Genomic DNA, 24962 nt, shown 5'->3' on the forward strand with positions numbered 1-24962 from the left:
TAATGCATCAGCCTAATGTCCTTCATCTCGAACTCCATAGCAAGATCCTCCTTGCAACCACTAATTAGTCTCTTTGCCCCAGTAATGAACAAGTCATCAACATACAACACAAGAATGAGCAGATCATCCCCTACAACAATGTAGTATAGGTTTAGATCTGCGTCACTCTTCGTGAAACCCATCTGCTGCAAGTAAGTATCAATCCTCAAATACCAAGCTCTCGAAGCTTGCTTAAGTTCGTAGAGTGCTCGCCTCAACCGACATACATGGGTCTCCCGCCCAAGTACCTCAAAGCCCTGTGGTTGCTCAACATACACCTCCTCCTCTATAACTCCGTTCAGAAATGTGGTCTTCACATCCATCTGATGGATCTGCCAACCCATTTCTGCAGCAATAGAAATAAGAGACCTAATAGAAGTGTACCGAGCTATAGGAGTGAATGTCTCATCATAGTCAACTCCCTCTAGCTGTGAGAACCCTCTAGCCACAAACCTCGCCTTGAACTTCTCAATGCTGCCATCCACAACATGCTTGATCTTGTAGAGCCACCTGGAAGTCACAACTGACTTGCCCTTAGGCCTAGGCACCACTTTCCAGATATTGTTCTTAATGATAGAGGTATACTCCTCCACCATAACCTCTCTCCATACCTCCTGGCTGGCAGCCTCCTCATAGCTAGTAGGCTTAGAGTCAACAATGATGGTAGCCTTGGCTACATAACTGCAAAACCGCTCAGGTGGCACACTCTCCCTGTTCACCCTCTTCGGAGGACTAATAGACTCCGCTTCCTTCAAGGTGTCTTGAAGACACTTGGGCCTCCTCTTCCCTGAAGAAGCTTCCCCATAGGGAACCTCATCCTCTGTACCCCAGTCTGGTGAACTCGAAGGTTTGCCAATTGACCCTGGTGTGCCTGTACCAACACTTGTCCTCGAAGAACCTGTACTGGCACATATGCCTGTGTCAGCTGAAGTGCCATGTGAACTCTGTACCAGTGGACTCCCTAAAGAAGTGCTCGATGAACTCGCCACTAGTTCCCCAGATGTCATTGACACTGAAGTACCTCCTGTACCAGTCAATCTAGAACCCTGAGGTCCTGCTCCCTGTACCTAACCTCCCTGTTGAGGAGAAGTCTGTGACTCTCTCTCATCATACTCCCGTGATCTCCGATAAGCCCTCTCCTTATTGAACTTCACATCCCTCCTAATCACCACTCTCCGTTTAGAAGGAATGAAGATCCAATAGGCCTTCGAAGTCTCGCTGTAACCCATAAAGATACCCTTCTCTTCCATGGGTTCTAGCTTCGTCCTTTGCTCCTTGGGGATATAAGAATATTTGAGACATCCAAAGATACAAAGATGTGCCACATGAGGCTTCTCTCCAGTGAAAGCCTCCTCCAAAGTCATATTCCCTAATACTCTGTGAGGACTCCTCTTCTGAAGATAAATAGCAGTATTGCAGGGCTCAACCCACAAAAACAAAGGCAACCCTTATCATGAATCATTGCTCTAGTAGCCCCAAAAAAAGCTTTGTTCTTCCTTTTGGACACCCCATTTTGCTGGGGGTTGTAAGGAACCGTGAACTCTTTGTTAATGCCCGCCTGTGCACTGAAGTCAGAAAACCCACCATCGGTGTACTCACTACCATTGTCTGACCTCAAGACCTGAATCTTCCTACCTGTTTGCTTTTCCACAAGAGCTTTGAACTCTTTAAAGCGACTGAAGACCTCACCCTTGGTCTGCAGGAAATATATCCAAGTCCTCCTAGAGTAGTCATAAATGAATATAACATAATACTCATAACCACCCTGTTGACCACTACCGGTCAACTACCCATGCAGTACCCGCCTTTTTCTTGGCAGAAAGGGGTAGCACTTGATCGACATGTCCGTGCCATCCTGCAGTCATCAGCAGTTTCATCATTTTAATTGTAAACCCAGTCTGCATATATGAATTGTAAATAATCTTAGCAGATCTAAGTCATGTATGTAAATTGCCTAGGTGGACCTAACTTTCTAATGATAATCTACGTGCCGGAAGGTTTTTCGTCTCACCGATCTATGATCGGCAGAGTTTTCCTTCAGCCTGACCCCAAAGCCGGGATGCATTTTGTCGTTATAACTTTAGGAGAATCCTAGTGTGTTAATCTGCTAGATTATAGTTGTGTCGCAGAAACTGGGTGATTTATGAGGGTCTATGATAAAGGGGTTTTCCTCCTTAAGATATAAATTGTAAAAGTCATGTTGTAATGTGTCTTGAGGGTTGGAAAATGTTTTAAATCCCCTCATGAGTCCTAAGTCCTAGGTCCTAGGTGATGTTTCCAAAGGCTTAGTTCGATGATCCATTTAAGAAAATAAATAAAATAATAAAATAATAAAATAAATAAAAATAATAAAATAATAAATAATAAAAAATTATAAAATAAAGCAAAAAAAAAAAAACCCTAAAAAATAAAATAATAATATTTTGAGTGAATGCATGCAAAATATTATTTTTAATAATAAGTTAACAATTTCGACGGATGAGATTAAGAGATGTCTTGATCCTCATCGACGGTCGAGATCATTTCGACATGGATCACTCGAACTAGCCATTGGGATCATTTCCTTTAAATAGGGTGCTAGGGGTCATTTCAAATTTGGATCTGTGAGTCTTGTACTGAAGAAGCTCTCTTGTAAACTGTTTCTGGTTAATAAAAGAAGACTTTGGGGTCCAAATCTTGCTGGTGTTACTCTCTGGAAGTGCTGTGAGCTAATTTAGTTTCTGCATATTTTATGTTTCAGCCATTAATAATAGCTTATTGTAGAGTATTGTGAGCACAGGTATCTTGTTCACTTGCTAGGGTTTGAGTGGCGTTAGGGTTTCTGAAGTAATGGCAGGTATCTCCATTACTTTTGGGATCTAGCAGCATTTTTGCCCTTTTTACTGATGGTTGTTCTGAGCTGTGCAGAAAACCCTTACCGAAGAAGATTGGTGGGCGTTTGGGGAAGTTCTCGGCTGAACCAGCCAACTCCCGCAAGCATTTTTTGCTGAGCCCAGTTGGATTTGATCCTGGGTCTATCATTCAGTTTATTTTTCTAATTTGCATGAGAGATTTTCTGAAGTTCTTCACAGTGAAAACCTGAAATTTTCATTCTTTAAAATATTTCTGTGCTTATTGCTGAATCTGGCTATTAAGGGGCCAAAATCTGTAAATTAATCAAGCTGATCTAGGGTTTCAATTTTTTTTTTTTTTTTTTTGCTTTATACAGCTTTAATTAGGGTTTTCAGTTTTGGTTTTATGTATATATCATTTTTGGATGATCTGTCCTTTTCAGGTTGCAGGATTGTTAAAAATTTCTAAGGCCCTCACCCACACCTTATTTCGCCAGCAGTCCTTCCACACTCAGCTCGAGGTTTCAGATGCCCTAGGGCATTACATATTGTGCTGATCTATTATTTGGTGAGCGACTAATAAAACGAGAACTCCTTTCTGGGGTTATACACTGTTTAAGCCTGCACTACATAGCATCCAGCTGCCTGATCTTGTACAAAGACAGTGAGAACACTCATATACGGGTCAAAATCATGAGGAAAGAAAAATATCGACGCGTCTTATAAATCGCTTTTGGAGAAATGTGACTGCAAACCTCAGCATCAGGCTGCCAAAACGTTGACATGAGCCTGCGGATCAGCACACCTGCGTAAATCTGTTGAACCCGCGTCCTTTTGCACAGTACTTAGCTCACATTACCTGCGGGGAAATAATCGGAAAATCTCAGGTCGAATCTATCCACACGCAGAGCAGGGTTTCTAACACGCGTGAGGTAAATTCTTTCACACGTCTACGTTAAAGCTCAAAATCGATTTCAAGCCGCTGACAGGTAAGTATCAAGCTGATTTATGTAACTGTCATCCTCCGTCGAGCTGTGATCCCAAGGTTTCTCCCTGCGTATGCTCGATCTTTTCGGGCCAAGTGATTTACGAGTTCTGAGAAGTGATTCGCATCAAGCGCTAGGTAAGGAGCCCGTTCCAAATCGTTTTCAAAATGCTCAGGTAGTTTTGTCGTAGGGGCTCTCGGCTGTTATATTTTAGGGTTTTATTCCATTACGCTATAGCCTTTTAATTATTTATCATAGGTAGGATTAGCGTAGGTTCTTTTATTTAAATTTCGACTGGCTTTTAGATTTTTTTTATTTTTTTTTGATATGTATTAAAATAGTTATGTTCTTTAATTAGATTTTCATTTTAGATTTTATTACAAAGTTTTGTTTTCAAAATATGAAAAATAAAAAATAAAAAGATCCATTTTTAGGGCTTTTCAATTTTTTTAGGTTTTGTTTAAAATTTATAAATAAAGGATTTTTAGGGTCTTAGCTTTAGATGTTAGATTTTAAATTTTGCTTAGTTTAGATTTTTAGCTTTAATATTTTAATTAAAAAAAAAAAAAAAAAAGTATAAAAAGTATTGTGGAGATTTTCTTTTTGCCAGATCCAGTTGTTCTTTGGAAATTATCTGATGTGGAATAAATGTTTATCATTTTAGACAAGTTTGCACATGAATGATCATCATATTTGCTGCATATGGTATCTGGTTAATGATTCATGATTTTGCGTGGTTGTTTAAAGCTTTGATCAAAATTTTCTTAATTACTGGATATCGTTATTGAGCTTTGCCCATTTTAAGAGCGTTGTTTCAATTGATATCTTGCGTCGTTCTAGCTTTCATGATAAATGCTTGCTCTGCATGGTTTATATTGTTGCAGCATCTGACAATTAAACGATTAAATATTTACTCCACAAGGCACTGGTCTTTTAACTTCTAAATCCATCTAGTGCTTATCATATCGTGTTTCGTGTCTCCCAACCAGCTGGTCGACAGTTGGTCTTCATCATTTCATAGGGTCTACCCCCCTTAGCCGTGGGAGACAGGCTTAAACGGAGGGATCGGGGATCAGAGTGACAGCCCCCGGTCTAAGCGTTGTCGTGTCAATCTGCGCGACAACACACCCAAAGACACATGAGACATACAACCACTAACATCAGTATGAATCAAGTCTAGTATACCTATAGATCTGCTGTTGCTCGCTGGGGATGGTAACTTGGTGTACTTGCCCAAAGCACACCCTCTGCAGACCTCATAATGCTCGACAGTGAAATAAGGAACTCCAATAGTGATCTCCCTCAGTACTCTCAAAGCTCCATGATGCATATGCGCCATCCTCCGGCGCCATAACTCGCACAAGTCTCTACTGCTGGTGGTACTAGTGCAAGTGCTACCAGATGTGCTACTCACCAATGCTCTTACCGACTGAAAACTAAACATGTATAGTTTCCCAGAGCAGACTCCAATCACTTTGGCCGAAGTGATGGAAGCTCCCCTGGGAAGCATCAATGCCTGCCCTCCTGAGAAAGTGACGTCAAACCCCTTCTCCTCCATGGCAGACACTGAAATCAAGTTCTTTTTCATCTCTAGAACATACAAAACATCCATGACCTTCAAAGGAGGCAAAGACTCCCTCTCAAAGGTCACAGTCCCCACACCAACAACTCTCACAGTGCGGTCATCTCCTAGTACAATCTCAATATCAAGTGCCCTCTCTGCAAGCTCTGAAAAGAACTCTCGTGCACTTGTCATATGGCGGGAAGCCCCGCTGTCTATGTACCACACATCGGATGATGTACTCCTACTAGATGTAGAAGTAATAAATGCAAAGTCCTGGTCAAACTGTGAAGCAAACTGTGCCACCTCTGTTGAAGCTATAGTACCCTTCTTCCCCTTGTTCTTCCTTTCAGGACACGTAGCAGCATAGTGTCCAATCTTTTGACATGCCCAACATTTGACTTTGGACATATTCGTATCTTTCTTCTTCTTCTCTTTTCCCTTAGCCCCATCTGATGAGGCCCCTTTCTTGGCCTTCCATTTGTTCTTCCCCCTGGCTGTCAAGGCTACATCCTCCTCATCTGTGATCTTCACCCCACCACTGCCAGTCTTCCGTATCTCATGCTGCACACAATCATCCTAGAATCTGTCCCAATTGGGAAGATTCTCCCTAGAGGTAACAACATCTCCAAAGACCTCCTATGACTTAAGAAGTCCCGATACAACTATCTTGACTAACTCTGTGGGTGCAACTGTCTCACCAATAACAGCCAAATCATCACGTACCTGTTTGACCCTCCCAAGATAATGAACTACACTTTCAACCTTTGTCATCCTGATGTTTTTCAATTGTTCTTTGAGTACCATCTTCTTGCTCTCATCGGTACTCTAATAGAGAGTGGTTAGAGCTGTCCACCTCTGATATGCATATGTGTTTCCTCTCACCTGAGGAACCACATGATCCTTCAGACAGTCCATCAAAATCCTTTTTGCCTTTGCATTATTTTTTATGAATTCAGCAATTCATCTGCAACAGTAGGAGTTACAACCACTTGCCACACTATGTCCCAAACTGCTGCCTCCTCAAACATTGTCTGAATTCTGTCCTTCCAAACGACATAGTTGGATATCCCATCCAGTCTGTCCTCTATCCTTAAGAACATGGCCATGACTGTTGTCCAAAATTTACAAAACCAAGAAAATGAAGAAAAGAACTTTCCAACACACTTTACTGTCCCAAAAGTTCAGTCTATGTGAAATTTCACCTTGTTGTCCCAAAATATCAGTTTGCTGTCCAAAAATTCAGTTTGTTGTCCAAACCATTGTTTGCTGTCCCAAACTACTGTCTGCTGTTCAAACTGCAATTTTCAGCCTGTAGCTTTGATACCATGTTGAAATTTGATGACTAAAAAAAGTTTCCAACAATCCCAACCCGATTTTAATTTCACCTTATCACTCCCATTCAGTTAAATGCCCTTTCCCATAAACATACATTCAACATATAGAATTCTGGAAATGAAATTTTCAGATTAAAACACATGGGACTGTCAACACATGCTGAAAATAAATATGGACATAACCAGACCAACAACACACATAAAAATACACACAGATTTTTGGTCAACTTAGACCCAGGCAAAACCCCTTGAATCTTCTCCGGGGAAAACTTGTTAGAGAGCTCTTCAAATTTATTTATCTTTCAAATTCAGGAAAAATACATTTGCAGACAAAACAAAACAACAAAATACAACTTATCTCTTCAGCCCAAAACTCCTTGAAAACTGTGCCCACTTGAAGCTGAAAATATGTACTATACAAATACGACTGTACGGACTGTCCCGTATGGATTTCCGTACCGCTGTACGGACCTTTTTTTTCATTTTTTTTCAAAAACTTCTCTTGAACGGCGTGCAGCTCACAACATTCAATGTTGTTCGTACTTTACCTTTTGTTGTTTTCTAAACCTTGATTTTCATGCCCAAATTTTCCTAGAAATCACTCCTTCAACTTGCTGCGACAAATTTCTCCTTCAGAACTTTTCTCTAGCTCTCAGCCTCCTTTCTCCAATCTACTCATGAAGAATGAATGTAGTCTCTGTTTTCTTTTCCCCCTTTTGTTTCTTTAAATGACTTTTGGGCAACTAAATATCTAATGGCTCAGATTCATTTAGATCAAGGGATGAGAATAAATGTGCATTTAATTTTCATTTTCTATTTTTTAACTCACCCATTAAATAAAGTATCCACATTGTACTTTATGTCTAAAGTCACTTTTCACTTTATAATTTAACATTGACTTTACCACTTATAAAGTCACACTTCGGAAAATAATTATTTTGAACGCTTTTCCCTAGGTAGAGACTAACCCATGGGAAACCACTTGTCCAAGGTACATTAAAAATCAACATTTTCCTGTACTATTGACCAAGTTTGACCAAGCTGTAACTAGCCACCAGATGCTCAGATCGAAAAATTCCATGTGGCATGGAATCTTTTCATCATTCTCTATAATATGAGAGTGGGTTGAATTTTTCACCACTTGGACCATTTTGCATTGGGAATCATGAACTACCTCGAGAAATGTGAAAGTTGTCACAAGAGATTGCTATGTTGTGAGAGCTATCATGAGTAATACTACACCAAGGCCAAGGTCACCTACAGACTCTATAGACACTAATCATGGAATGACATAGGTGCACTTTGAAGTGGGTTGGATTGGCCCATATGCCAATGATCACACCTACAAATGCAAGTTCCCATAAAACCATGAATCCTCATGAGAAATCCACTAAGGTTCTCCAATCCAATTAGGGACAAAATTGCCTAGGTGAAGCTTTCAAGGAATGTGACATGGTTCGACCAGAACAAAATGGATATAGACTCAAATTGAGAAGACAAAGATCTAGGAGACCTAATACATGGCCTCACATGGTTTTTATTGAGCTTTAACTTGTGACCTCGGGCTTACAATGGTGGTGAATGATGCACTAAAAAGATTGATGTACCCCACTAACAGAGGGGCAACAAGACCCTTGGAATGCAATTTCTTTTTAAAAAACAATAATTTATCAGTGGGGCGGCCTAATATTCAATCATAGGGTCCTACTGATGCTATGTAATTAATAGTAATGTTAAATTCTTGAAGTAAAAGGATGTCACTTCTACTTAATTTTTTAAGATTACTATTAATTGTTTGGGATGTTTGAGTGATTCTAACCTCATTGGATTTCATATGGAGAAAGTATAATTTTAGATCCTACTCAAAATCCTACAAACTTAATAGATTTCAGGATTGGGGGGATTTCAATGTTTCCATTGAAATCTGTCATGCATGAGCATATGGAACCAACATTTAATAAAGAACACCAAGCCCTGTATGTACCTCAATGTTAGTGGCACCGATTGTTGAACTCCTCTATCATGAGTCATGACCCTTGTAAAAATGTACCCATCACTCAAACAAAGTCTTTATCTGACATGTTAAGCTTTTTGTATATTATTTTAATGCTTAGAGGGTGATGATGAGGATCCCAATATAAGCAATGATTTTGATGATATGTAGGTATTTATTGTAGCATGTTTTTTTTGGATTCTAGAGGTTATCTAGAGCCTCATTGTTGATGTATTTTTGGTTTAAAGATTGATTGCACTTGCTGTAATTTTGGTTATATGCACCCTTGCTATATATGAAAGAAAATTTGCATGTATACAATGGTTTGGATTCATATGGATGTACATGAATATATATGTAGTTTTCTACAATTTTGTATATATATGTATTTTTTGTTTGACGGGTTTTTTGGTTCAAAAATTTTCCCCGTTTTTTTTTTCATTTCTGGTTCGGTTCACATTTTTTGGCTTTACTAGTTCGACAAATAGTCTGGTTCTGATAACATTGAGCGGTATGACTTGACCCAAAATGTGACAACACTTATTTAAAGGAAAATTATGTACCCCATCGTATAACGAGGCAAAATGATAAAATTTATATTGTTATTAAGTGTTATTAGTTCATGGCATCATGCCTAGTGTTTACCACATTCACGAAAAAATAAGAAGCTACAATGCCCTTTGTAATTATCAAACCCATACATGAGAACATAACACACCATATAAAGTATAACAAACTAAATCAAAGTACCATGACTATGAGCATGAAAGCATGATGTACCATTTGCAAGTGCATGTATCATTTGAGGTGTAAGAAAAAGAAGTTGATAGACCATGGTCGAAGAATTTGAAAGAACTGAGGATTGATGTGGAGTGAAATCATCATATATTTGAAGGAGAACAAGTTTGAGTTGGAGGATATGAGCAAGAGAGTTCATGAAAGCAGCAACACCACCTCCCATGAGAGGGCAATTGTGAAAGTAGTTTCCCTTAGGAGCAACACAGTCAAATACCTTATTCTGGGACATTTTTTGGTAGTTTTGGAAATTGTATATTAAGAAAAAGTGACCCAAGACAGCATGTATGAAATACTTTTTTCCTAGTCAACATTTGATCTCGTTAGAAATTAGGGCAACTTTGTTTGATGGAAAATTTTCCAGATCTTTATGTTTTGGAAATTAGCAATTTTCACTAGATTTTCTAACGTTGGACAAAGTGTAAAAGATAACAAATCGCTGACTTGCATGTTGTACAAAAGTTACCTGGAGCAGTGAATGGCTAGTCTAAGAATTTCTGAGTGTTTGGAACCCCCCTTGAGTGTCACAAGGGATATGTACCCCTTAGTTTTGATACTTTAAAGACCACTCTTCTCAAAAGTTCAAAGGACTGACAAATAAATTGGCTTCTAAAATTCTGCAATCGCTGAACATTCCAAATCTGCAAATCTGAACTGTACCAGCAAATCTGCAACCGCTGAACATTCCAATTGTTTTAATCAAACGGAAATTTTAGCCAGAGTGAATAACTACATTGGCAGAAAGCAATAACATGAATTGTGAAGATGGTTTTAAACTAAGCCAATCCTGGAACCTTATCATCAATCACCTTTATACCAAATATGTGCCCACCTAATCAAGTCCTCTCTTTCTGTTAACTACGCCCCCGCTCCCCCCACTTCATTTCTTATTCCTTTATGTTGGCAGCTCTTTGGTTGTTTTCTTTTTCCTTGTCTTTGATTCTCCTCTCCTTTATCTCTCCTCCTTGCTCTTTCTCTCTTTTTTTTTTAATGTCATTTTGTGCTTCATCCCATTCTCTTTGTTTCTCCTTTTCACTCCTTTTTTGTTACCCTCCTCCCCTCACCAACTCTTTTAGTTGTCTTTATTTCCATCTTCTTTGCATTTCCTTTTAAATTTTCTTGTTTCTCTCTGTTACTTTTTCCATTTTCTCTTTCCATTTACTTTTTCATTCCATTTCTTTTTTATTTTCTCTTCCTCTTTGTTCCCCGTTTTTCTATTCTTATATATCTCTCTTCTTCCCTTATTTATTTTCTTGCATTTTATTTCCTATTTGTTTCACTTACTTTATTTCTTTTCCCCCATTCATTGCTTCCCCGTTTGAACCTTTCACTTCCCTTCCTAGTTCATTTTATCTCTATACCTTTTTTTGTGAAAATTCGAGAATCCCACCTGAATCTACTACTGCAGCAACTCATTAAACTTCTCCTATTTGTTAATTACTGAAACAAATTATTTACTGCTTCCTACAACAAATATTGAAGCTAATACCATTGCAGCCTTCACTTTATTAATTAATTTGCCCAAAACAAGAACATATTAATAGAGAAAGATACACACAAGTGACACAGTTTTTTTGGACAAATGTCCCTGGAAAAACCCAATGCGAGAAAACGAGTGCAGCAGATCTGAGGGTTTTTATTATTATGCAGAAGTATTTTGAATACAACTCTGGATGCCCTCCCTGCAATCCAATTACAGAGAAAATCACTTGGCAAGAAAGACTGGTGAGATTACCTCACTCAACACTGCTGATCTCGGCTAATCTGGTAGCTGAACTGCAAGTTCCCCGGTTACATCTGCGCTGTCCCTGTGTGGCCCCCGTGTCAGCCCAACTGAGAATCGATCTACCTTCAGGAGCCTTTTCCAGCCCTCCCGGCTCAGAAATGTCAACTCCTTCAGCAAATTTGGACCTTTGCGCTGGAAGCTGCTGCGCTGCTCTACGTGGGGCTTGCGTGAGCCCTTCCTGGCTCTGCGTCACCCTCTCTGCCCTCTGCGCTGCCTCCTCTGTGTCTTTTTGCCTCTTTGCTGAGTATTCTTGGCTCTGGAGAAGATCCTCTAGCCAAAACTCTCTCTGCCCCTCTCTGCAACAACTCACTATCGAAATTATTTCAGTAGTTTCTCTGCTTTAGAAAATCGAACTTCTGAACTCTGTGTGTGTCTTCCAAGTGACCCTCAAGCCTCCTTAAATAATCTTCTAGTTGAAATTCAACAACCCAGATTAAAAGCTAATCAATGGCTAAGATCATTTCTGCTTGATCCTTGTCTTCTTCTAGAAGTTACACCCACAGTTTATATTAATACCCTTTAATTATTTTATTTTCCTAAGTTTAGACTTAGGGTCCCTTAAAAAATAATTAATTATTTTAATAAAACTGTTTCTGGGTGAAATTTCCCAAAACGCTTTTTGGATTCTTTGGAATACATGTGGCCAAGCCTCTTTGCAAAATTTGAGACTTAGAGCACATTCGATGCTACTAGAAATCAACACTCCCTCTCAGCGAGGAATGTAATCTAGTAATGCAACCTGTTGAAGCATCACTCTGTTCTGTAACATCTCCCTCTGTGTTGCTAATGTCTGGCATGCTGTCCACCAACCACTGCGCAAACGTTGCATCTGTACTACTGCTGACCCTGCCACTCTCAACACTACATCCGTACTGCAATTCCCTCTAAAATTCTGCATCCGTGTTGCTGCTGGTACTGCCATTGCATTGCAAACTGCTACTGCTACTGCATCAACAATGGAAAAACATCCCAAATTACTGAACTAACTGTGTTCAGTATGATACCATGTGAATGTTGGAGCCTGACTGCTGCTAGTCTCTGCGCTGACCCTCTGAATCTTCTGCGTTGTTGCTGACTACTGCACTGTGCCATCTGCACTGCTACCAACTCTGCTTTGTGCTACTCAGTCTCTGCTGCTCCTAGCCACTGCAATTGTCTCTCCGACACTAGTCCATCCTGTTACTTTTGACTTGGGCTCCCATAGCAAGGAATTGATCCAAGATGTGGGCTCCTCAAGGATCATGCCCATCTGTAGCTATTTCCAACTACAACTCCAAATCAACCCACCTCGGAAGATCCCTGATACAACATAGACAACGCATGCCACATCTCCTTAGCAGTCCCTCTGCTAGCGATGTGATAGACTACATGATCCTTCACTCCGTCGAGGATCATTCTCTTTGCCTTCACCATTTCTACCTTGTACTTCCTCAGCAGATTTGCATCTGCAGGCACAGCCACCAAGCTGTCGACATATGTCTTGAGGGCATGTTCATCTAGAAGGAATGGCATTCTTGCCTTCTCGATGACATAGTTGGATGCTCCGTCTAATCTATCCTGATCCCTTAAGCCACTAGTTGTCATCTCTGCCACGGAAATCTGTCGAACTGCTCCTCTCTGCTTCTTATTGCTGCTGCTCAGCCAATAAGAGAACGGACTTCTCCGCGGGAAGTCTACTGAGGAAAAGTTCCCTCACTGTGCTTCTCTTCTCTTCAAACATCTTTCTGCTCAGCAAAATGGCTTGCAGAAAAACTGTGTCCCACCAACTCCTCCTCATGCTGAGGCTTCAACGCTGCTCCCTCTGCCACAACAAGATTTCAATCTGGAAGTCCTTCTCTCTGTCGACTCACTCAGAGAGAGACTGCCTCAAAATTTTGCCCTCTGGCTTGGACTGCGCAAACCCTCTGGGGTTTCGAATTGCTGCCTCCTGTAGCTATTTCGATCTCCCTCTTCTGCTCAGCACTGGGTTCTCTAGCACTGTTCTTCATGCTTCACTTGCACTAGCTCTGATACCATGTGAAAATTCGAGAATCCCACCCAAATCTACTACTGCAGCAATTGATTAAACTTCTCTTATTTGTTAACTACTGAAACAAATTATTTACTGCTTCTATAACAAATATCAAAGCTAATACAACTGTAACCTTTAATTAATTAATTAATTTGCCCAAAATAAGAACATATTAATAGAGACAGATACACACAAGTGACACAGTATTTTTTGGACAAATGTCCCCGGAAAAACTCAATGCGGGAAAACTGGTGAAGCAGATCTGAGGGTTTTTATTATTATGCAGAAGTATTTTGAATACAACTCTGGATGCCCTCCTCCCTGCAATCCAGTTACAGAGAAAATCACTTGGCAAGAAAGATTGGTGAGATTACCTCACTCAACATTGCTGATCTCGGCTAATCCAGTAGCTGAATTGCGAGTTCCCCGGCTACCTCTGCGCTGTCCCTGTGTGGGCCTTGCATCAGCCTCTAAGTCATTGTGTCAACCCAATTGAGAATCGATCTGCCTTCAGGAGCCTTTTCCAGCCCTCCCGGCTCAGAAACGTCATCTCCTTCAGCAAATTTGGACCTATGCATTGGAAGTTACTGCACTGCTCTACGTGGGGCCTGCGTGAGCCCTTCTTGGCTCTACGTCACCCTCTCTGCCCTCTGCGCTGCCTCCTCTGTGTGTCTTTCTACCTCTTTGCTGAGTATTCTTGGCTCTAGAGAAGATCCTCGAGCCAAAACTCTCTCTGCCCCTCTCTGCAACAACTCACTATCAAAATTATCTTGGTAGTTGTTTTGCTTTAGAAAAATCGAACTTCTGAACTCTGTGTGTGTCTTCCAAGTGACCCTCAAGCTTCCTTAAATAATATTCTCGTTGACATTCAACGACACAGATTAGAAGCTAATCACCGGCTAAGATTCTTTCTGCTTAATCCTCATCTTCTTCTAGAAGTTACACCCACAATTTATATTAATACCCGTTAATTATTTTATTTTCATAAATTTAGACATAGGGTCCCTTTAAAAATAATTAATTGTTTTAATAAAACTGTTTATGGGTGAAATTTCCCAAAACGCTTTCTGAGTTCTTTGGAATACATGTGCCCAAGCCTCCATACAAAATTTGAAACTTAGAGCACATCCGATGCTACCAGAAATCAACATGTTTACCCTAAATTATAAGTTCCATTTTATCTTATATTTTATTTTCCTTCATATTTCGTTTATTCTCTTAAATTTCTCCTTGTTTGTTCAGATGGTAATTGGTTTCTTCTTATTCTTTTTCTCCTCTTATTTCGTTCATTCTCTTAAGTATCTTCTTCTAGAAGTTACACCCATAGTTTATATTAATACCCGTTAATTATTTTATTTTTATAAGTTTAGACTTAGGGTCCCTTTAAAAATAATTAATTGTTTTAATAAAACTGTTTATGGGTGAAATTTCCCAAAACGCTTTCTGAGTTCTTTGGAATACATGTGCCCAAGCCTCCCTGCAAAATTTGAAACTTAGAGCACATCCGATGCTACCAGAAATCAACATGCTTACCCTAAATTATAAGTTTCATTTCATCTTATATTTGATTTTCTTTCATATTTCGTTTATTCTCTTAAATATCTCTTTCTTTGTTTAGATGGTAATTGGTTTCTTCTTATTCCTTTTCTCCTCTTATTTCGTTTATTCTCTTAAATTTCTTCTTCTAGAAGTTACACCCACAGTTTATATCAATACCCGTTAATTATTTTATTTTCATAAGTTTAGACTTAGGGTCCCTTTAAAAATAATTAATTGTTTTAATAAAACTGTTTATGGGTGAAATTTCCCAAAACACTTTCTGAGTTCTTTGGAATACATGTGCCCAAGCCTCTCTGCAAAATTTGAAACTTAGAGCACATCCGATGCTACCAGAAATCAACATGTTTACCCTAAATTATAAGTTTCATTTCATCTTATATTTGATTTTCCTTCATATTTCGTTTATTCTCTTAAATATCTCCTTGTTTGTTCAGATGGTAATTGGTTTCTTCTTATTCCTTTTCTCCTCTTATTTCCTTTTTGTTTTGTATTTTCCTTTTCTTTCCATTATTCTTTTTATTTACTTTTTTCTCTTTCTTTTTATTTTTATTTATCATTTTTTCTAATTCCTGTTCTCTCCTATATAGTCTTGTTTCCTTTATCTTCAGCAGCGTTGTTCTCTGTCTTTCTGTGATTTCCCTGAGGATGGGTGAGCTTGAATCATCTGGTTAAAACTCCAAAAAATATGATAAGATGAGCAAATGCGAAAACCCCTACTCTACAAATTGGCTTCTATCAAAGTCTTGGAAACACACATGTTGCACATTTTTAATCGATGGCAGGCCAGATATGTGTCAAAGTTCATTGATTAATGCATTGGTTTATTGCCCTCAAGGTATCATATGTCACTGATTAATGCATTCGTATGCTTTGCCATATTAAGTAGGTAAACAATTTCAATAACCTAGCATAATGGTAATGCCTTTCTTGAGTGTGAGCATCATGAAATTAATCATATTTGAAGTAGGTAATTTTAGAAAGAACTTGTCTTGTATTGAAGAACCTACACCCATTTAATTTTGATCAAGTGTGTTCCCTATATTTCTGTTCTGTGAATTGGCACTGCGAAAAATAGTTATGTTTTTGCATGGATCACAACTGATTGTTTGCTCCCTTGTTTTTTTTTGGCCACGAGAGTTTGTATCAATTCTTGTATCTCCCTAGTCAATTATTAGGTTTTAAATTGGATTTAATTAATGGTATCATGTATGGCTGTTCATGCAGACGTGCTGTTGTGGAGGAATTAACTAGTTTAGGAGCTGCTGTTTATACATGTGCGCGTACAGAGAAGGATCTTAATGAATGTTTGACTCAGTGGAAGGAATCCGGGCTGCAGGTTGATGGTACAGTCTGTGATTTATCATCTCGTTCAGCACGAGAGGAGCTGATTGAAAAATGTTCTTCGTTTTGCAATGGGAAACTCAATATGTTGGTATGTATGTGAATAGTTGTTCACAGTTCGCTTTAAGAAGTTCTATCTCCAACTGCCATGCTTTTCTTACTTCTTTCTTTCTAGCTATTAACTCCAAGATTACTTGCGATCTTTTTGGTTTCGCTCACGCTGATTGGTATTTGGTGGTTTGCACCCTGTTTGCATTGCAAGCAATGAAACATCTACAAGATCACTCTAATTAACAAACAAAATTGACATACATAAAGAGAACCATGAATGACAGTTTTACTCACAAACGTGGATAGCAATACACATAGGATTGAGAAAGAGTTGTTCGTACGTTTATTATTTGATGATGGAATGTCTCGTTACATAGTGCAGAAGAGGAGTATGTTCAATAACTCCAAAATACCTAATCATTTAACTAATATATTAACTACTACATTAAATAAATCATTATTACATCACTTTATTATTAAGACTTTATTATACTCCCAAGTCCTGATTGATATGTCTAGTTCTAATTATGATGCTTGTCTCTATTACCTTACCATTATAGTCATTCTAGAATAAAGTGGTGTTGTCCCAAGGACTTGACACTTTAATCCAAAACCCCTGTACACACTATAGTCCAGCCAAACAAATGAAAAGGGGAAATCAGCTTCACTTTTTGAGCTTGACGTGCTTAATGCATGTGTTAGAAGCAATGTTGCAAAAGTTGGACTTTGGAATAAATCAGCAAGGGTCCTGAAATTGAAAAAATCGTTAAAGTTGGTGGAAAATCGAAAAAGTTTGCAAAAACTTGGCAAAATTAAGAAAGTGCAAAAATATTCATTTTTTTCCCCCTTTTTTTAGCATCTAAAGTTCCACAACAGCTTTGCCACATAAATATGAAAAGAAAACTAATATATGAGATGCATAAGAAGTCTATAATACATTAACTACTACATTAAATAAATCATTATTACATCACTTTATTATTAAGACTTTATTATACTCCTAAGTCCTGATTGATATGTCTAGTTCTAATTATGATGCTTGTCTCTATTACCTTACCATTATAGTCATTCTAGAATAAAGTGGTGTCACCCCAAGGACTTGCCACGTTAATCCAAAACCCCTGTACACACTATAGTCCAGCCAAACAAATGAAAAGGGGAAATCAGCTTCACTTTTTGAGCTTGACGTGCTTAATGCATGTGTTAGAAGCAGTGTTGCAAAAATTGGACTATGGAATAAATTGGCAAGGGTCCTAAAATTGAAAAAATCGTAAAAGTCGGGGGAAAATCGAAAAAGTTTGCAAAAACTTGGCAAAATTAAGAAAGTGTAAAAATATTCATTTTTTTCCCATTTTTTAGCATCTAAAGTTCCACAACAGCATTGTCACATAAATATGAAAAGAAAACTAATATATAAGATGTATAAGAAGTCTAGTGCTACATCACATATCAACAATGAATCAAGTCCTTAATCTTGAGTCCTGACTCAACCTCAAGAGTCAAAATATAAAAAAAATATATAATAAATGTATCTCATCATGATGAGTCATCTAGATGTCATAAACTAGTGAGTCACTGAGTTCCTCTGTTGATCAGTGGTTGTCATTGATGTCAACCCAAGCAGCACCAGGGGATACCTCGATCTCGCATGGGCATTTTGACTTGACAACTTACTCTATTTTGAGTTAAAGATCTTCTATATGGATTCTACTGGTCGAGATTTTTTCGTTGATATATGGCATGCCAAGTAATTCTTCACGGTTTGAGAGATTTTCATGTTTGAAGTTAGTAACCCCAGTTAGTGGGCTAAAAACTTATGGGGTTGTGGCATGGCATTCATAATTGGTTGTCGTCATTGAATAGTCAATAATCAATAAAAATTTTTTGCTCCTAAAATCCCTCCAACGTTCACTTGTTGAGGACCCTCTCAACTCAAGACATTCATATAAATAATGACCCTCATATCCTCCTTTAGTAGGGATTTTGTGGCTTCAAACAGGTCATTGTGGCATTTTCGCTATAACTTTTTTTTTACGAAGCTTCAGAAGCTGAAATTAAAACCCATTTGAGCTGAAATCTTGATGAACCTCGTGACCGAATTTTAGATCTTGGTTCGCTATATTTTCGGAGATATGATCTGAGGAAGTTAGGGTTTTTGCAGGCTCCCGAATTCCATGTCAAACATGTGACGTTGGGAAAATCGTCATAACTTTCTCTCTGAGCATTGGATTCAAATTTCATAAATAGTCACAGAAAGAGGATAGACTGTAGTTTGTTGAGTAGCGTTTTTAGGGCCGAAGGTCGCAACAGTGACACGTGGCACTTCGTACAAGTTCGCTTTACTAAACCAGTCTATAATCAGGTCATCGTGGGAGATTGAGCATAACTCTTTCTTGAAGAATCTAATATTGATCAGACCTGTGGGGTTGGAAAGAGGACTCAGAGGGCTACCACAAGACGAAATTTCAGACCTTGGAGATCCGAAATTACATAGATACAACAAATTCAATATCGAGCTCCTAGAAGGCAAGAAAAAGCATGCATTCAAGGATCATTGCAGTAAGGACCACACATCAACAGTCAAGGGTAAGTCTCCTACAACAAGGTATGTATGATTAGTGTTTACATTTGAAATATGAGTATCATCTCTGACATATGTTTTTGCAGGACAACGTAAGTACATACAGGGTCTCGGTTATATCTCTATGTCTCTATATGTCACAGTTAGTTTTGATACCACATTTCGGATGTCCTATTCTTGATACTACACATTTCATGCTACACATTCTTGATGCTACACCAAGTTTGCTAAATCTATATGATGTTGTAAGTCATGTTACTTGTATTGTCATAGTTGATAGAATGGTCTCCGTTGTTGTACTTAGAACTTGGTCCATCACAAGTCTAGGGTCTATCATTAGTTTTTATTGTATTCACATTAGGTTAGTTTTGGATATAGTCTTGCATAGTGTCCAGGCCTATATCAAGAGTGGGAGTCTTTGTCTACTGCTGCAACAAGTCAACAACAAAAGTGACAAGCACACGTCAGGTACACATTGTAATTTTAATTTGTATTTATTCATTATTATGCACTTACATGTGTTTTGCAGGCAGAGGTAAGTTGAAGGGTATTTTGTTTTGTTTTGGGATTGGTTTCGCTGGGAAAATTTTGCATGCAGGTAGAATAAGATTCAAGTACAACTTCAAGCAAGAATTCAAGAGCAGAAGTATCAAATCAAAGGAAGCATTGCAGCGGGACATCCTTTGAAGACATGACATCCATCCGTATATTGTGAAGAAGTGTCAAGGCCAAGAGTCATCATTGGAAGAGTCATTATTGTAAAAGAGTCAATCTGCCTAGAGTTGAAAAGGTATTATTGGGAGGTATAGGAGTCTTTGTTGGGATGATGTCATGGTTGGGTTGCAGGTCATAGTGTGATTGGGTGTTCGGTCAAAATCATTGTAAATCATATTGTATCGTGGATCGTTGTCCCTGGTACGAGAATCCACACTTTTGTCTCCTTTCAGTCATTATAGGGTGGCAGGGAGGTGCTACGCTAGTGCATGAAGTCGCCTACATGTTGGAGCTTGTGAACACTTCAGGGTGGTAGGTTGGTCTAGGATGTTGGGGCATCCATTCAGTGGATGTTAAGTTTAGGTATGTTCTATGCTTAGAGAAAATTTACTTCAATTTGCCATATTAGCTCAATATCAATTCCAGATTAGCAATCACATTTAACAAGATAGTAAAATGCAGATAGAACATAAACATAAATCGCAGAAAACAAGCCAAGACAAGAGGAGACAAGATGTGGCGCCAGCGAGGGACAAACCCCAATGTGGGGAAACCCTTTATCAATACTTCTTATGTTCTTCAATAGTTCAACAGAGAGAGAGATAGTACATATACAACAGAAGTCAACATTATGACTTGCCAAAATAAGAGTAGAGATCTTCTTTAAGAAGATGACACATGAGCTAGCAGATCTGAACTCAGGTGATTCCATCACCATGCTGTACCTATCATTGTGCTACACCATGCTACTCCCATCATCATTGTGCATCATCAATGTGTTTCACCATGCTGCACCCATCATCACTGTGCATCATCAATGTGTTGCACCATGCTGCACCCATCATCACTGTTCATCATCAATGTGCTGCACCATGTTGCACCCATCATCACTGTTCATCATCAATGTGCTGCACCCATCATCATTGTGCATCATCAATGTGCTGCACCATGCTGCACCCATCATCACTGTTCATCATCAATTGGAACAACGCCATACAACCCTCTAATAGTCTGAGATCTCAGCAGTATTACACACAACTCCATACATAATGCTAATGATATTGGTCCTTAAATTTCTCACAAAGTGACCCAATCAGACTTTACGCAACAGTCCTATTGTATACTTCTGCCCAACATAACATACCCAAACAAAAATGCTGCTGTTTGGAGCCTCCGTTAGCTGCATATAAAACACTTATTGACAACATCCTAGTGCACCCTAAGTGCTGCGGTTAGGAGCCTCCTGTAACTGTTGTGTGTTTCCTAATATAGCGTGAAAGGATCCCCTTTTACTGCGGGTTAGATCTCCCTTTGAGGACTACGGTTATGGATCTTCCTTTAGCTGCGTATAGAGGCTCCCTCTGACAGTGAATGGAAGCCACTATCATGACTACGTTAAGTGCCTCTTCTTGCTGCATATACAACGTATTATGCAATCATTTAGAAGTGGTTAGGGCTTCTCCATACCAGCGTTAAGGCTAGCTTCATGGACTGTAATTTAGGGCAGCGTAGGTCTCTTTAGGACAACGTTAAGCTTCTTCATGGCAGCGTAGAGCTTCTCCATGATAGTGTTAGGCTTCTCCACATTAGGGCAGCGTAGAACTTCTTTAGGACAACGTTAAGCTTCTTCATGTTTAGGCAGCGTAGAGCCTTCTTTCTCATGACAACATCTAGATCTAGGGCTTCTTAGAACAACGTATTCCCTTAGGATCTTCTTCCTTCCACCAAAACCCAAACGAGTGGAGAGAAAGAGATCACATGAGATGAGTGACTAAATGACTTGCAAGCCACCTCTTTTTATAGTAAAACGTTGAGCACAAGTGGGGGCAATTTGGTTGCTGGCCAACCTTGATGAATTGTCCCATAACACAAATAAATTCATATCTCCGTGAATACATGTCGGAATCTGATGATCTTTAGATCAATCCTACACCTCTCGACGAGAGGAATCCAACAAAAATTTCAACTGCCATAAATAATATGACCCACATGGAGTTTGGCCCTAGTTGCCAATTTTAACACTCCCTCTCAACTAATCCATCTGCCAGAACTGTACTATCTCTTCCATCAGTGCCCTGCATTGCTCTACTCTGTTTTGCTGAACTAAGAAGAAGAAGAAGAAGAAGAAGCAGAAGAAGAAGTGATCGAGAATGTATCGTACAATCCTCTATTGACCTGAAGTCAGTCCCATATAACAGAGAGTGTCTCATACCACTCTTATTGACCCAAAGTCAGTCCCAACGAAGAGAGTGTGTCATACCACTCTTATTGATCCAAAATCAGTTCCAAATAAAGAGTGTGTATCATACCACTCTCACTGATCCGAAATCAATTCCAAAAGAGAGAGTTATATCACTCTTACTGACCCGAAGTCAATTCCAATTGATCCCAGATCAATATCATCCTATCATAGGGAGTACGGTAGTAACACGATGCATCCATCAGTACTACTATGGTCCCTATCCTCATTTACCTGCTCATTGGTCAGATGAGAGGTACTTCCCATGAGTCCCAGATTGCATGGGTAGGATGTCGCGGCAGGAGAAGGATGAACCACTCATCCTGCCTACATGTCGCCAAGGGTATCCCAGGGGAAGGTTGAACCACTCACCCTGTACACAACAAATCACTAGGGGAAGGTTGAACCACTCACCCTATGACTGTGTCTCAACAGGAGAAGGATGAACCACTCAACCTGCCTACGTAGAAAATCACTAGGGGAAGGCTAAACCACTCACCCTATGGTTTCTCATCGCTCCAAGATGTACCCCCAAGCCCCCGAAGCTCCTAGAGCTCAATGTCCATATCATATAGGACCCTTAGGAGAGAGTCTCTCCACGACTCCTATTCGTTCTCAGAAAGTCACAAATTTGACCTTTCCCAGGGGCTTCGACAAAATGTCGGTGACCTGCACATCAGTCCCAATGTGATGGAGCCTTCTTGCTCCTCGATGTACCATATCCCAGATAAAGTGGTACATGATGTCTATATGCTTGGAGCGATCATAGAATACAAGATTCCTCAACAATTGAATCCCGCTCTGGTTGTCACAGAAGATCATGGTGGTATCCAGCATGTGTCCAAACATCTCACTGAAGAGCTTCCTCAACCAGGCAGCTTCATACGAGGACATACTCGTAGCTATGTATTCGGTCTCAATGGTGCTCAAAGCAATCGACTTCTGCTTCATGCTCATCTAGGATATCGTAGTAGAACTCAAAGAGAACCAGCACCCAAAAGTGCTCTTGCGATCCTCCACATTGCCTGCCCAGTCAGCATTCGAATAATCATGCAACTTCACATTTTCGGCAGTGTATCTCAATCCATGAGAGATTGTGCCCCAAAGATATCTCAGAAGATTCTTGGCACCAATCTAGTGAGGCTCAACCATATATGAGCTCAACATGCTAACTGCAAAACATATATCTAGACGGGAGTTCACCAAGAACATCAATGCTAGAATGAGTTTATGAAACTCAGAGGCATTTCCCAAATCAGGACCGACATCACTACCACATAACTTCTGAAAGTTAAGCTCCATCGAGGTAGTCATGGGCTTGCAATTTACCATTCAAAATCTAGAATCCAACTCCCTCTTACTTTTGCAAATGAGAGGGTCTGCACCTGTCAGAAAGAGGTCTTCCTCATAAGGTGCCAGTATGAGAGGTCCATCATCCACAACCTTCAAGCAATGGTTTGGATCGGCATCACTCCTAGTGAATCTCAGCTTCATCAGATAGTTGTCAATCCTATCATACCAAGCTCGAAGTGCTTGCTTCAAGCCATATAGGGCTTTCTTCCACCTGCATACATGAGATTCTCGATCATGAATCTCAAACCCCTTGGGTTGTTCCAAATCTGTGGACTTGCTACATGAGGGGAATGGTCCCCTTGTAAGATTTTCTTTCGGTACATCTCAGACATGTACCTTCATGCTCTTCTTGAATTCAGGCATCCCTGTCACCATCTGACTCACATCGGATAGGGCCCCATAATAAGCAGACCTTCGGTGCTAGATGTGTCAACTGACATGGTCCCCAACGGACTTCCTGCAACTTGATACAAATTGCCAACCCTGAACCCAAGAATAAAAGCATCTTTGAAAATTCCATTTTCAAACACGTACCTTTCCATCGATGAATGCCACCTTGAAATCTTTGACTTTCATTGCTGAAATGGACACCAGGTTCTTCTTGAGATCAGGTACATAAAGAACTTCTTGTTAATGAATTGTGCTACCCTCATTCAATTGAGGGGTAACATTCCCTACATCCTTTCCGAGATAGGTGGCATTGACTCGAAGTATAATTCCCACGATTGTTTCCATCTCTACCAAATTAGAGAGAGCTTCCTTCTACCCGATGAAGTGCTTTGAAGCACTACAATCAATAAGCCAGATTCCCAAAGAGTTTGGAGGAGAAGTAGTGGAGAGGGCCAATATAAGATAATACTCCTTTAACTTATCAGAAACAACATTTGGTTCTTCATACTTGGAGTTCCTTGCTTTCTTTGAACGGCCATTTCCTTTATGTCCTGCATTACCTGTCATTCCTCCGCCCATTGAAGATGTCCCTGGAATGATTGTTATCATCAATGTTGTGAAAATCGCGATCGAGATTTAATCGGCGCGGGGAACGAATCGGAAAAAGTTGGAAAAATCGGGAAAAAATCATTTGGTACAAAAATATTCATTTTTTTTCAATTTTTTTAATATCTAAACCATCTACAACATAAAATAAATACATTGACACATAAATATGATAAAAAAACTAATATATAAGATGTTTAATATCATTTCTAGCGCTAAAATCACACATAACATTGAATCATGTCCTGAATAGTAAGTCCTGACTCCTGAGTCCCAACTCAGCCTCAAAATATCAACAAAAAGTATGATAATGTATCTCATCATGTCATAATGTCATATACAATAAAATAAAAGTCTAATCCTATTGATTTCCTCTGCCCCTCTTGCGAGAAAATGCCACAGCTTTCCCTTTCCCTTTAGATGTAGATGCTGGTGCCCGTGCTGGTGGAAATGGCAGTGGAGTCTGATGTGCTCTAGAAGCTGAAGAACTAGAAGTAGGAGCTATAGGAGGTAGACCACGTCCTCTACTGGTGGCAGTGGTAGCCCAGGCAGGCGGTGTCACCTCCTCCTCCTGTTCCTCCTCCTCCTCCTCCTCCACCTGCTCCTCCTCCTGCTCTTCCTCCTCCTCCCCCTCCACTACATCTTGCACTAACCAATCATCAGCAGAATCCATGAGAGGCCTCTCGGCCTCAACCCTCCATGCAGCAGTGGTGTCAATCCCATCCAATGAGATGGCATCCACATCAGGTGTCCTCTCAAGTTGCCTCACCCACAATCGAAGATTGTAG

At 39.6% G+C, this 24962-nt stretch overlaps 1 protein-coding gene across 3 annotated transcripts in view; it reads left to right on the plus strand.

The window, feature by feature from the left end:
* Window positions 1-24962, plus strand: part of LOC149148992 (tropinone reductase homolog At5g06060-like) — a 193963-nt gene that overhangs the window by 78594 nt on the left and 90407 nt on the right. For all 3 annotated transcript variants that reach the window (XM_089446043.1, XM_089446041.1, XM_089446042.1), the window contains one exon: window positions 16124-16331. In XM_089446043.1, coding sequence (XP_089302169.1) covers window positions 16124-16331 — 208 coding nt within the window. The remainder of the gene's footprint in view (window positions 1-16123; window positions 16332-24962) is intronic.

Source organism: Pinus tabuliformis, chromosome 9 (assembly GCF_031772625.1).
Source record: "Pinus tabuliformis cultivar Carrire ecotype Pingquan chromosome 9, CPIR1, whole genome shotgun sequence".
Classification (NCBI taxonomy): domain Eukaryota; kingdom Viridiplantae; phylum Streptophyta; class Pinopsida; order Pinales; family Pinaceae; genus Pinus; species Pinus tabuliformis.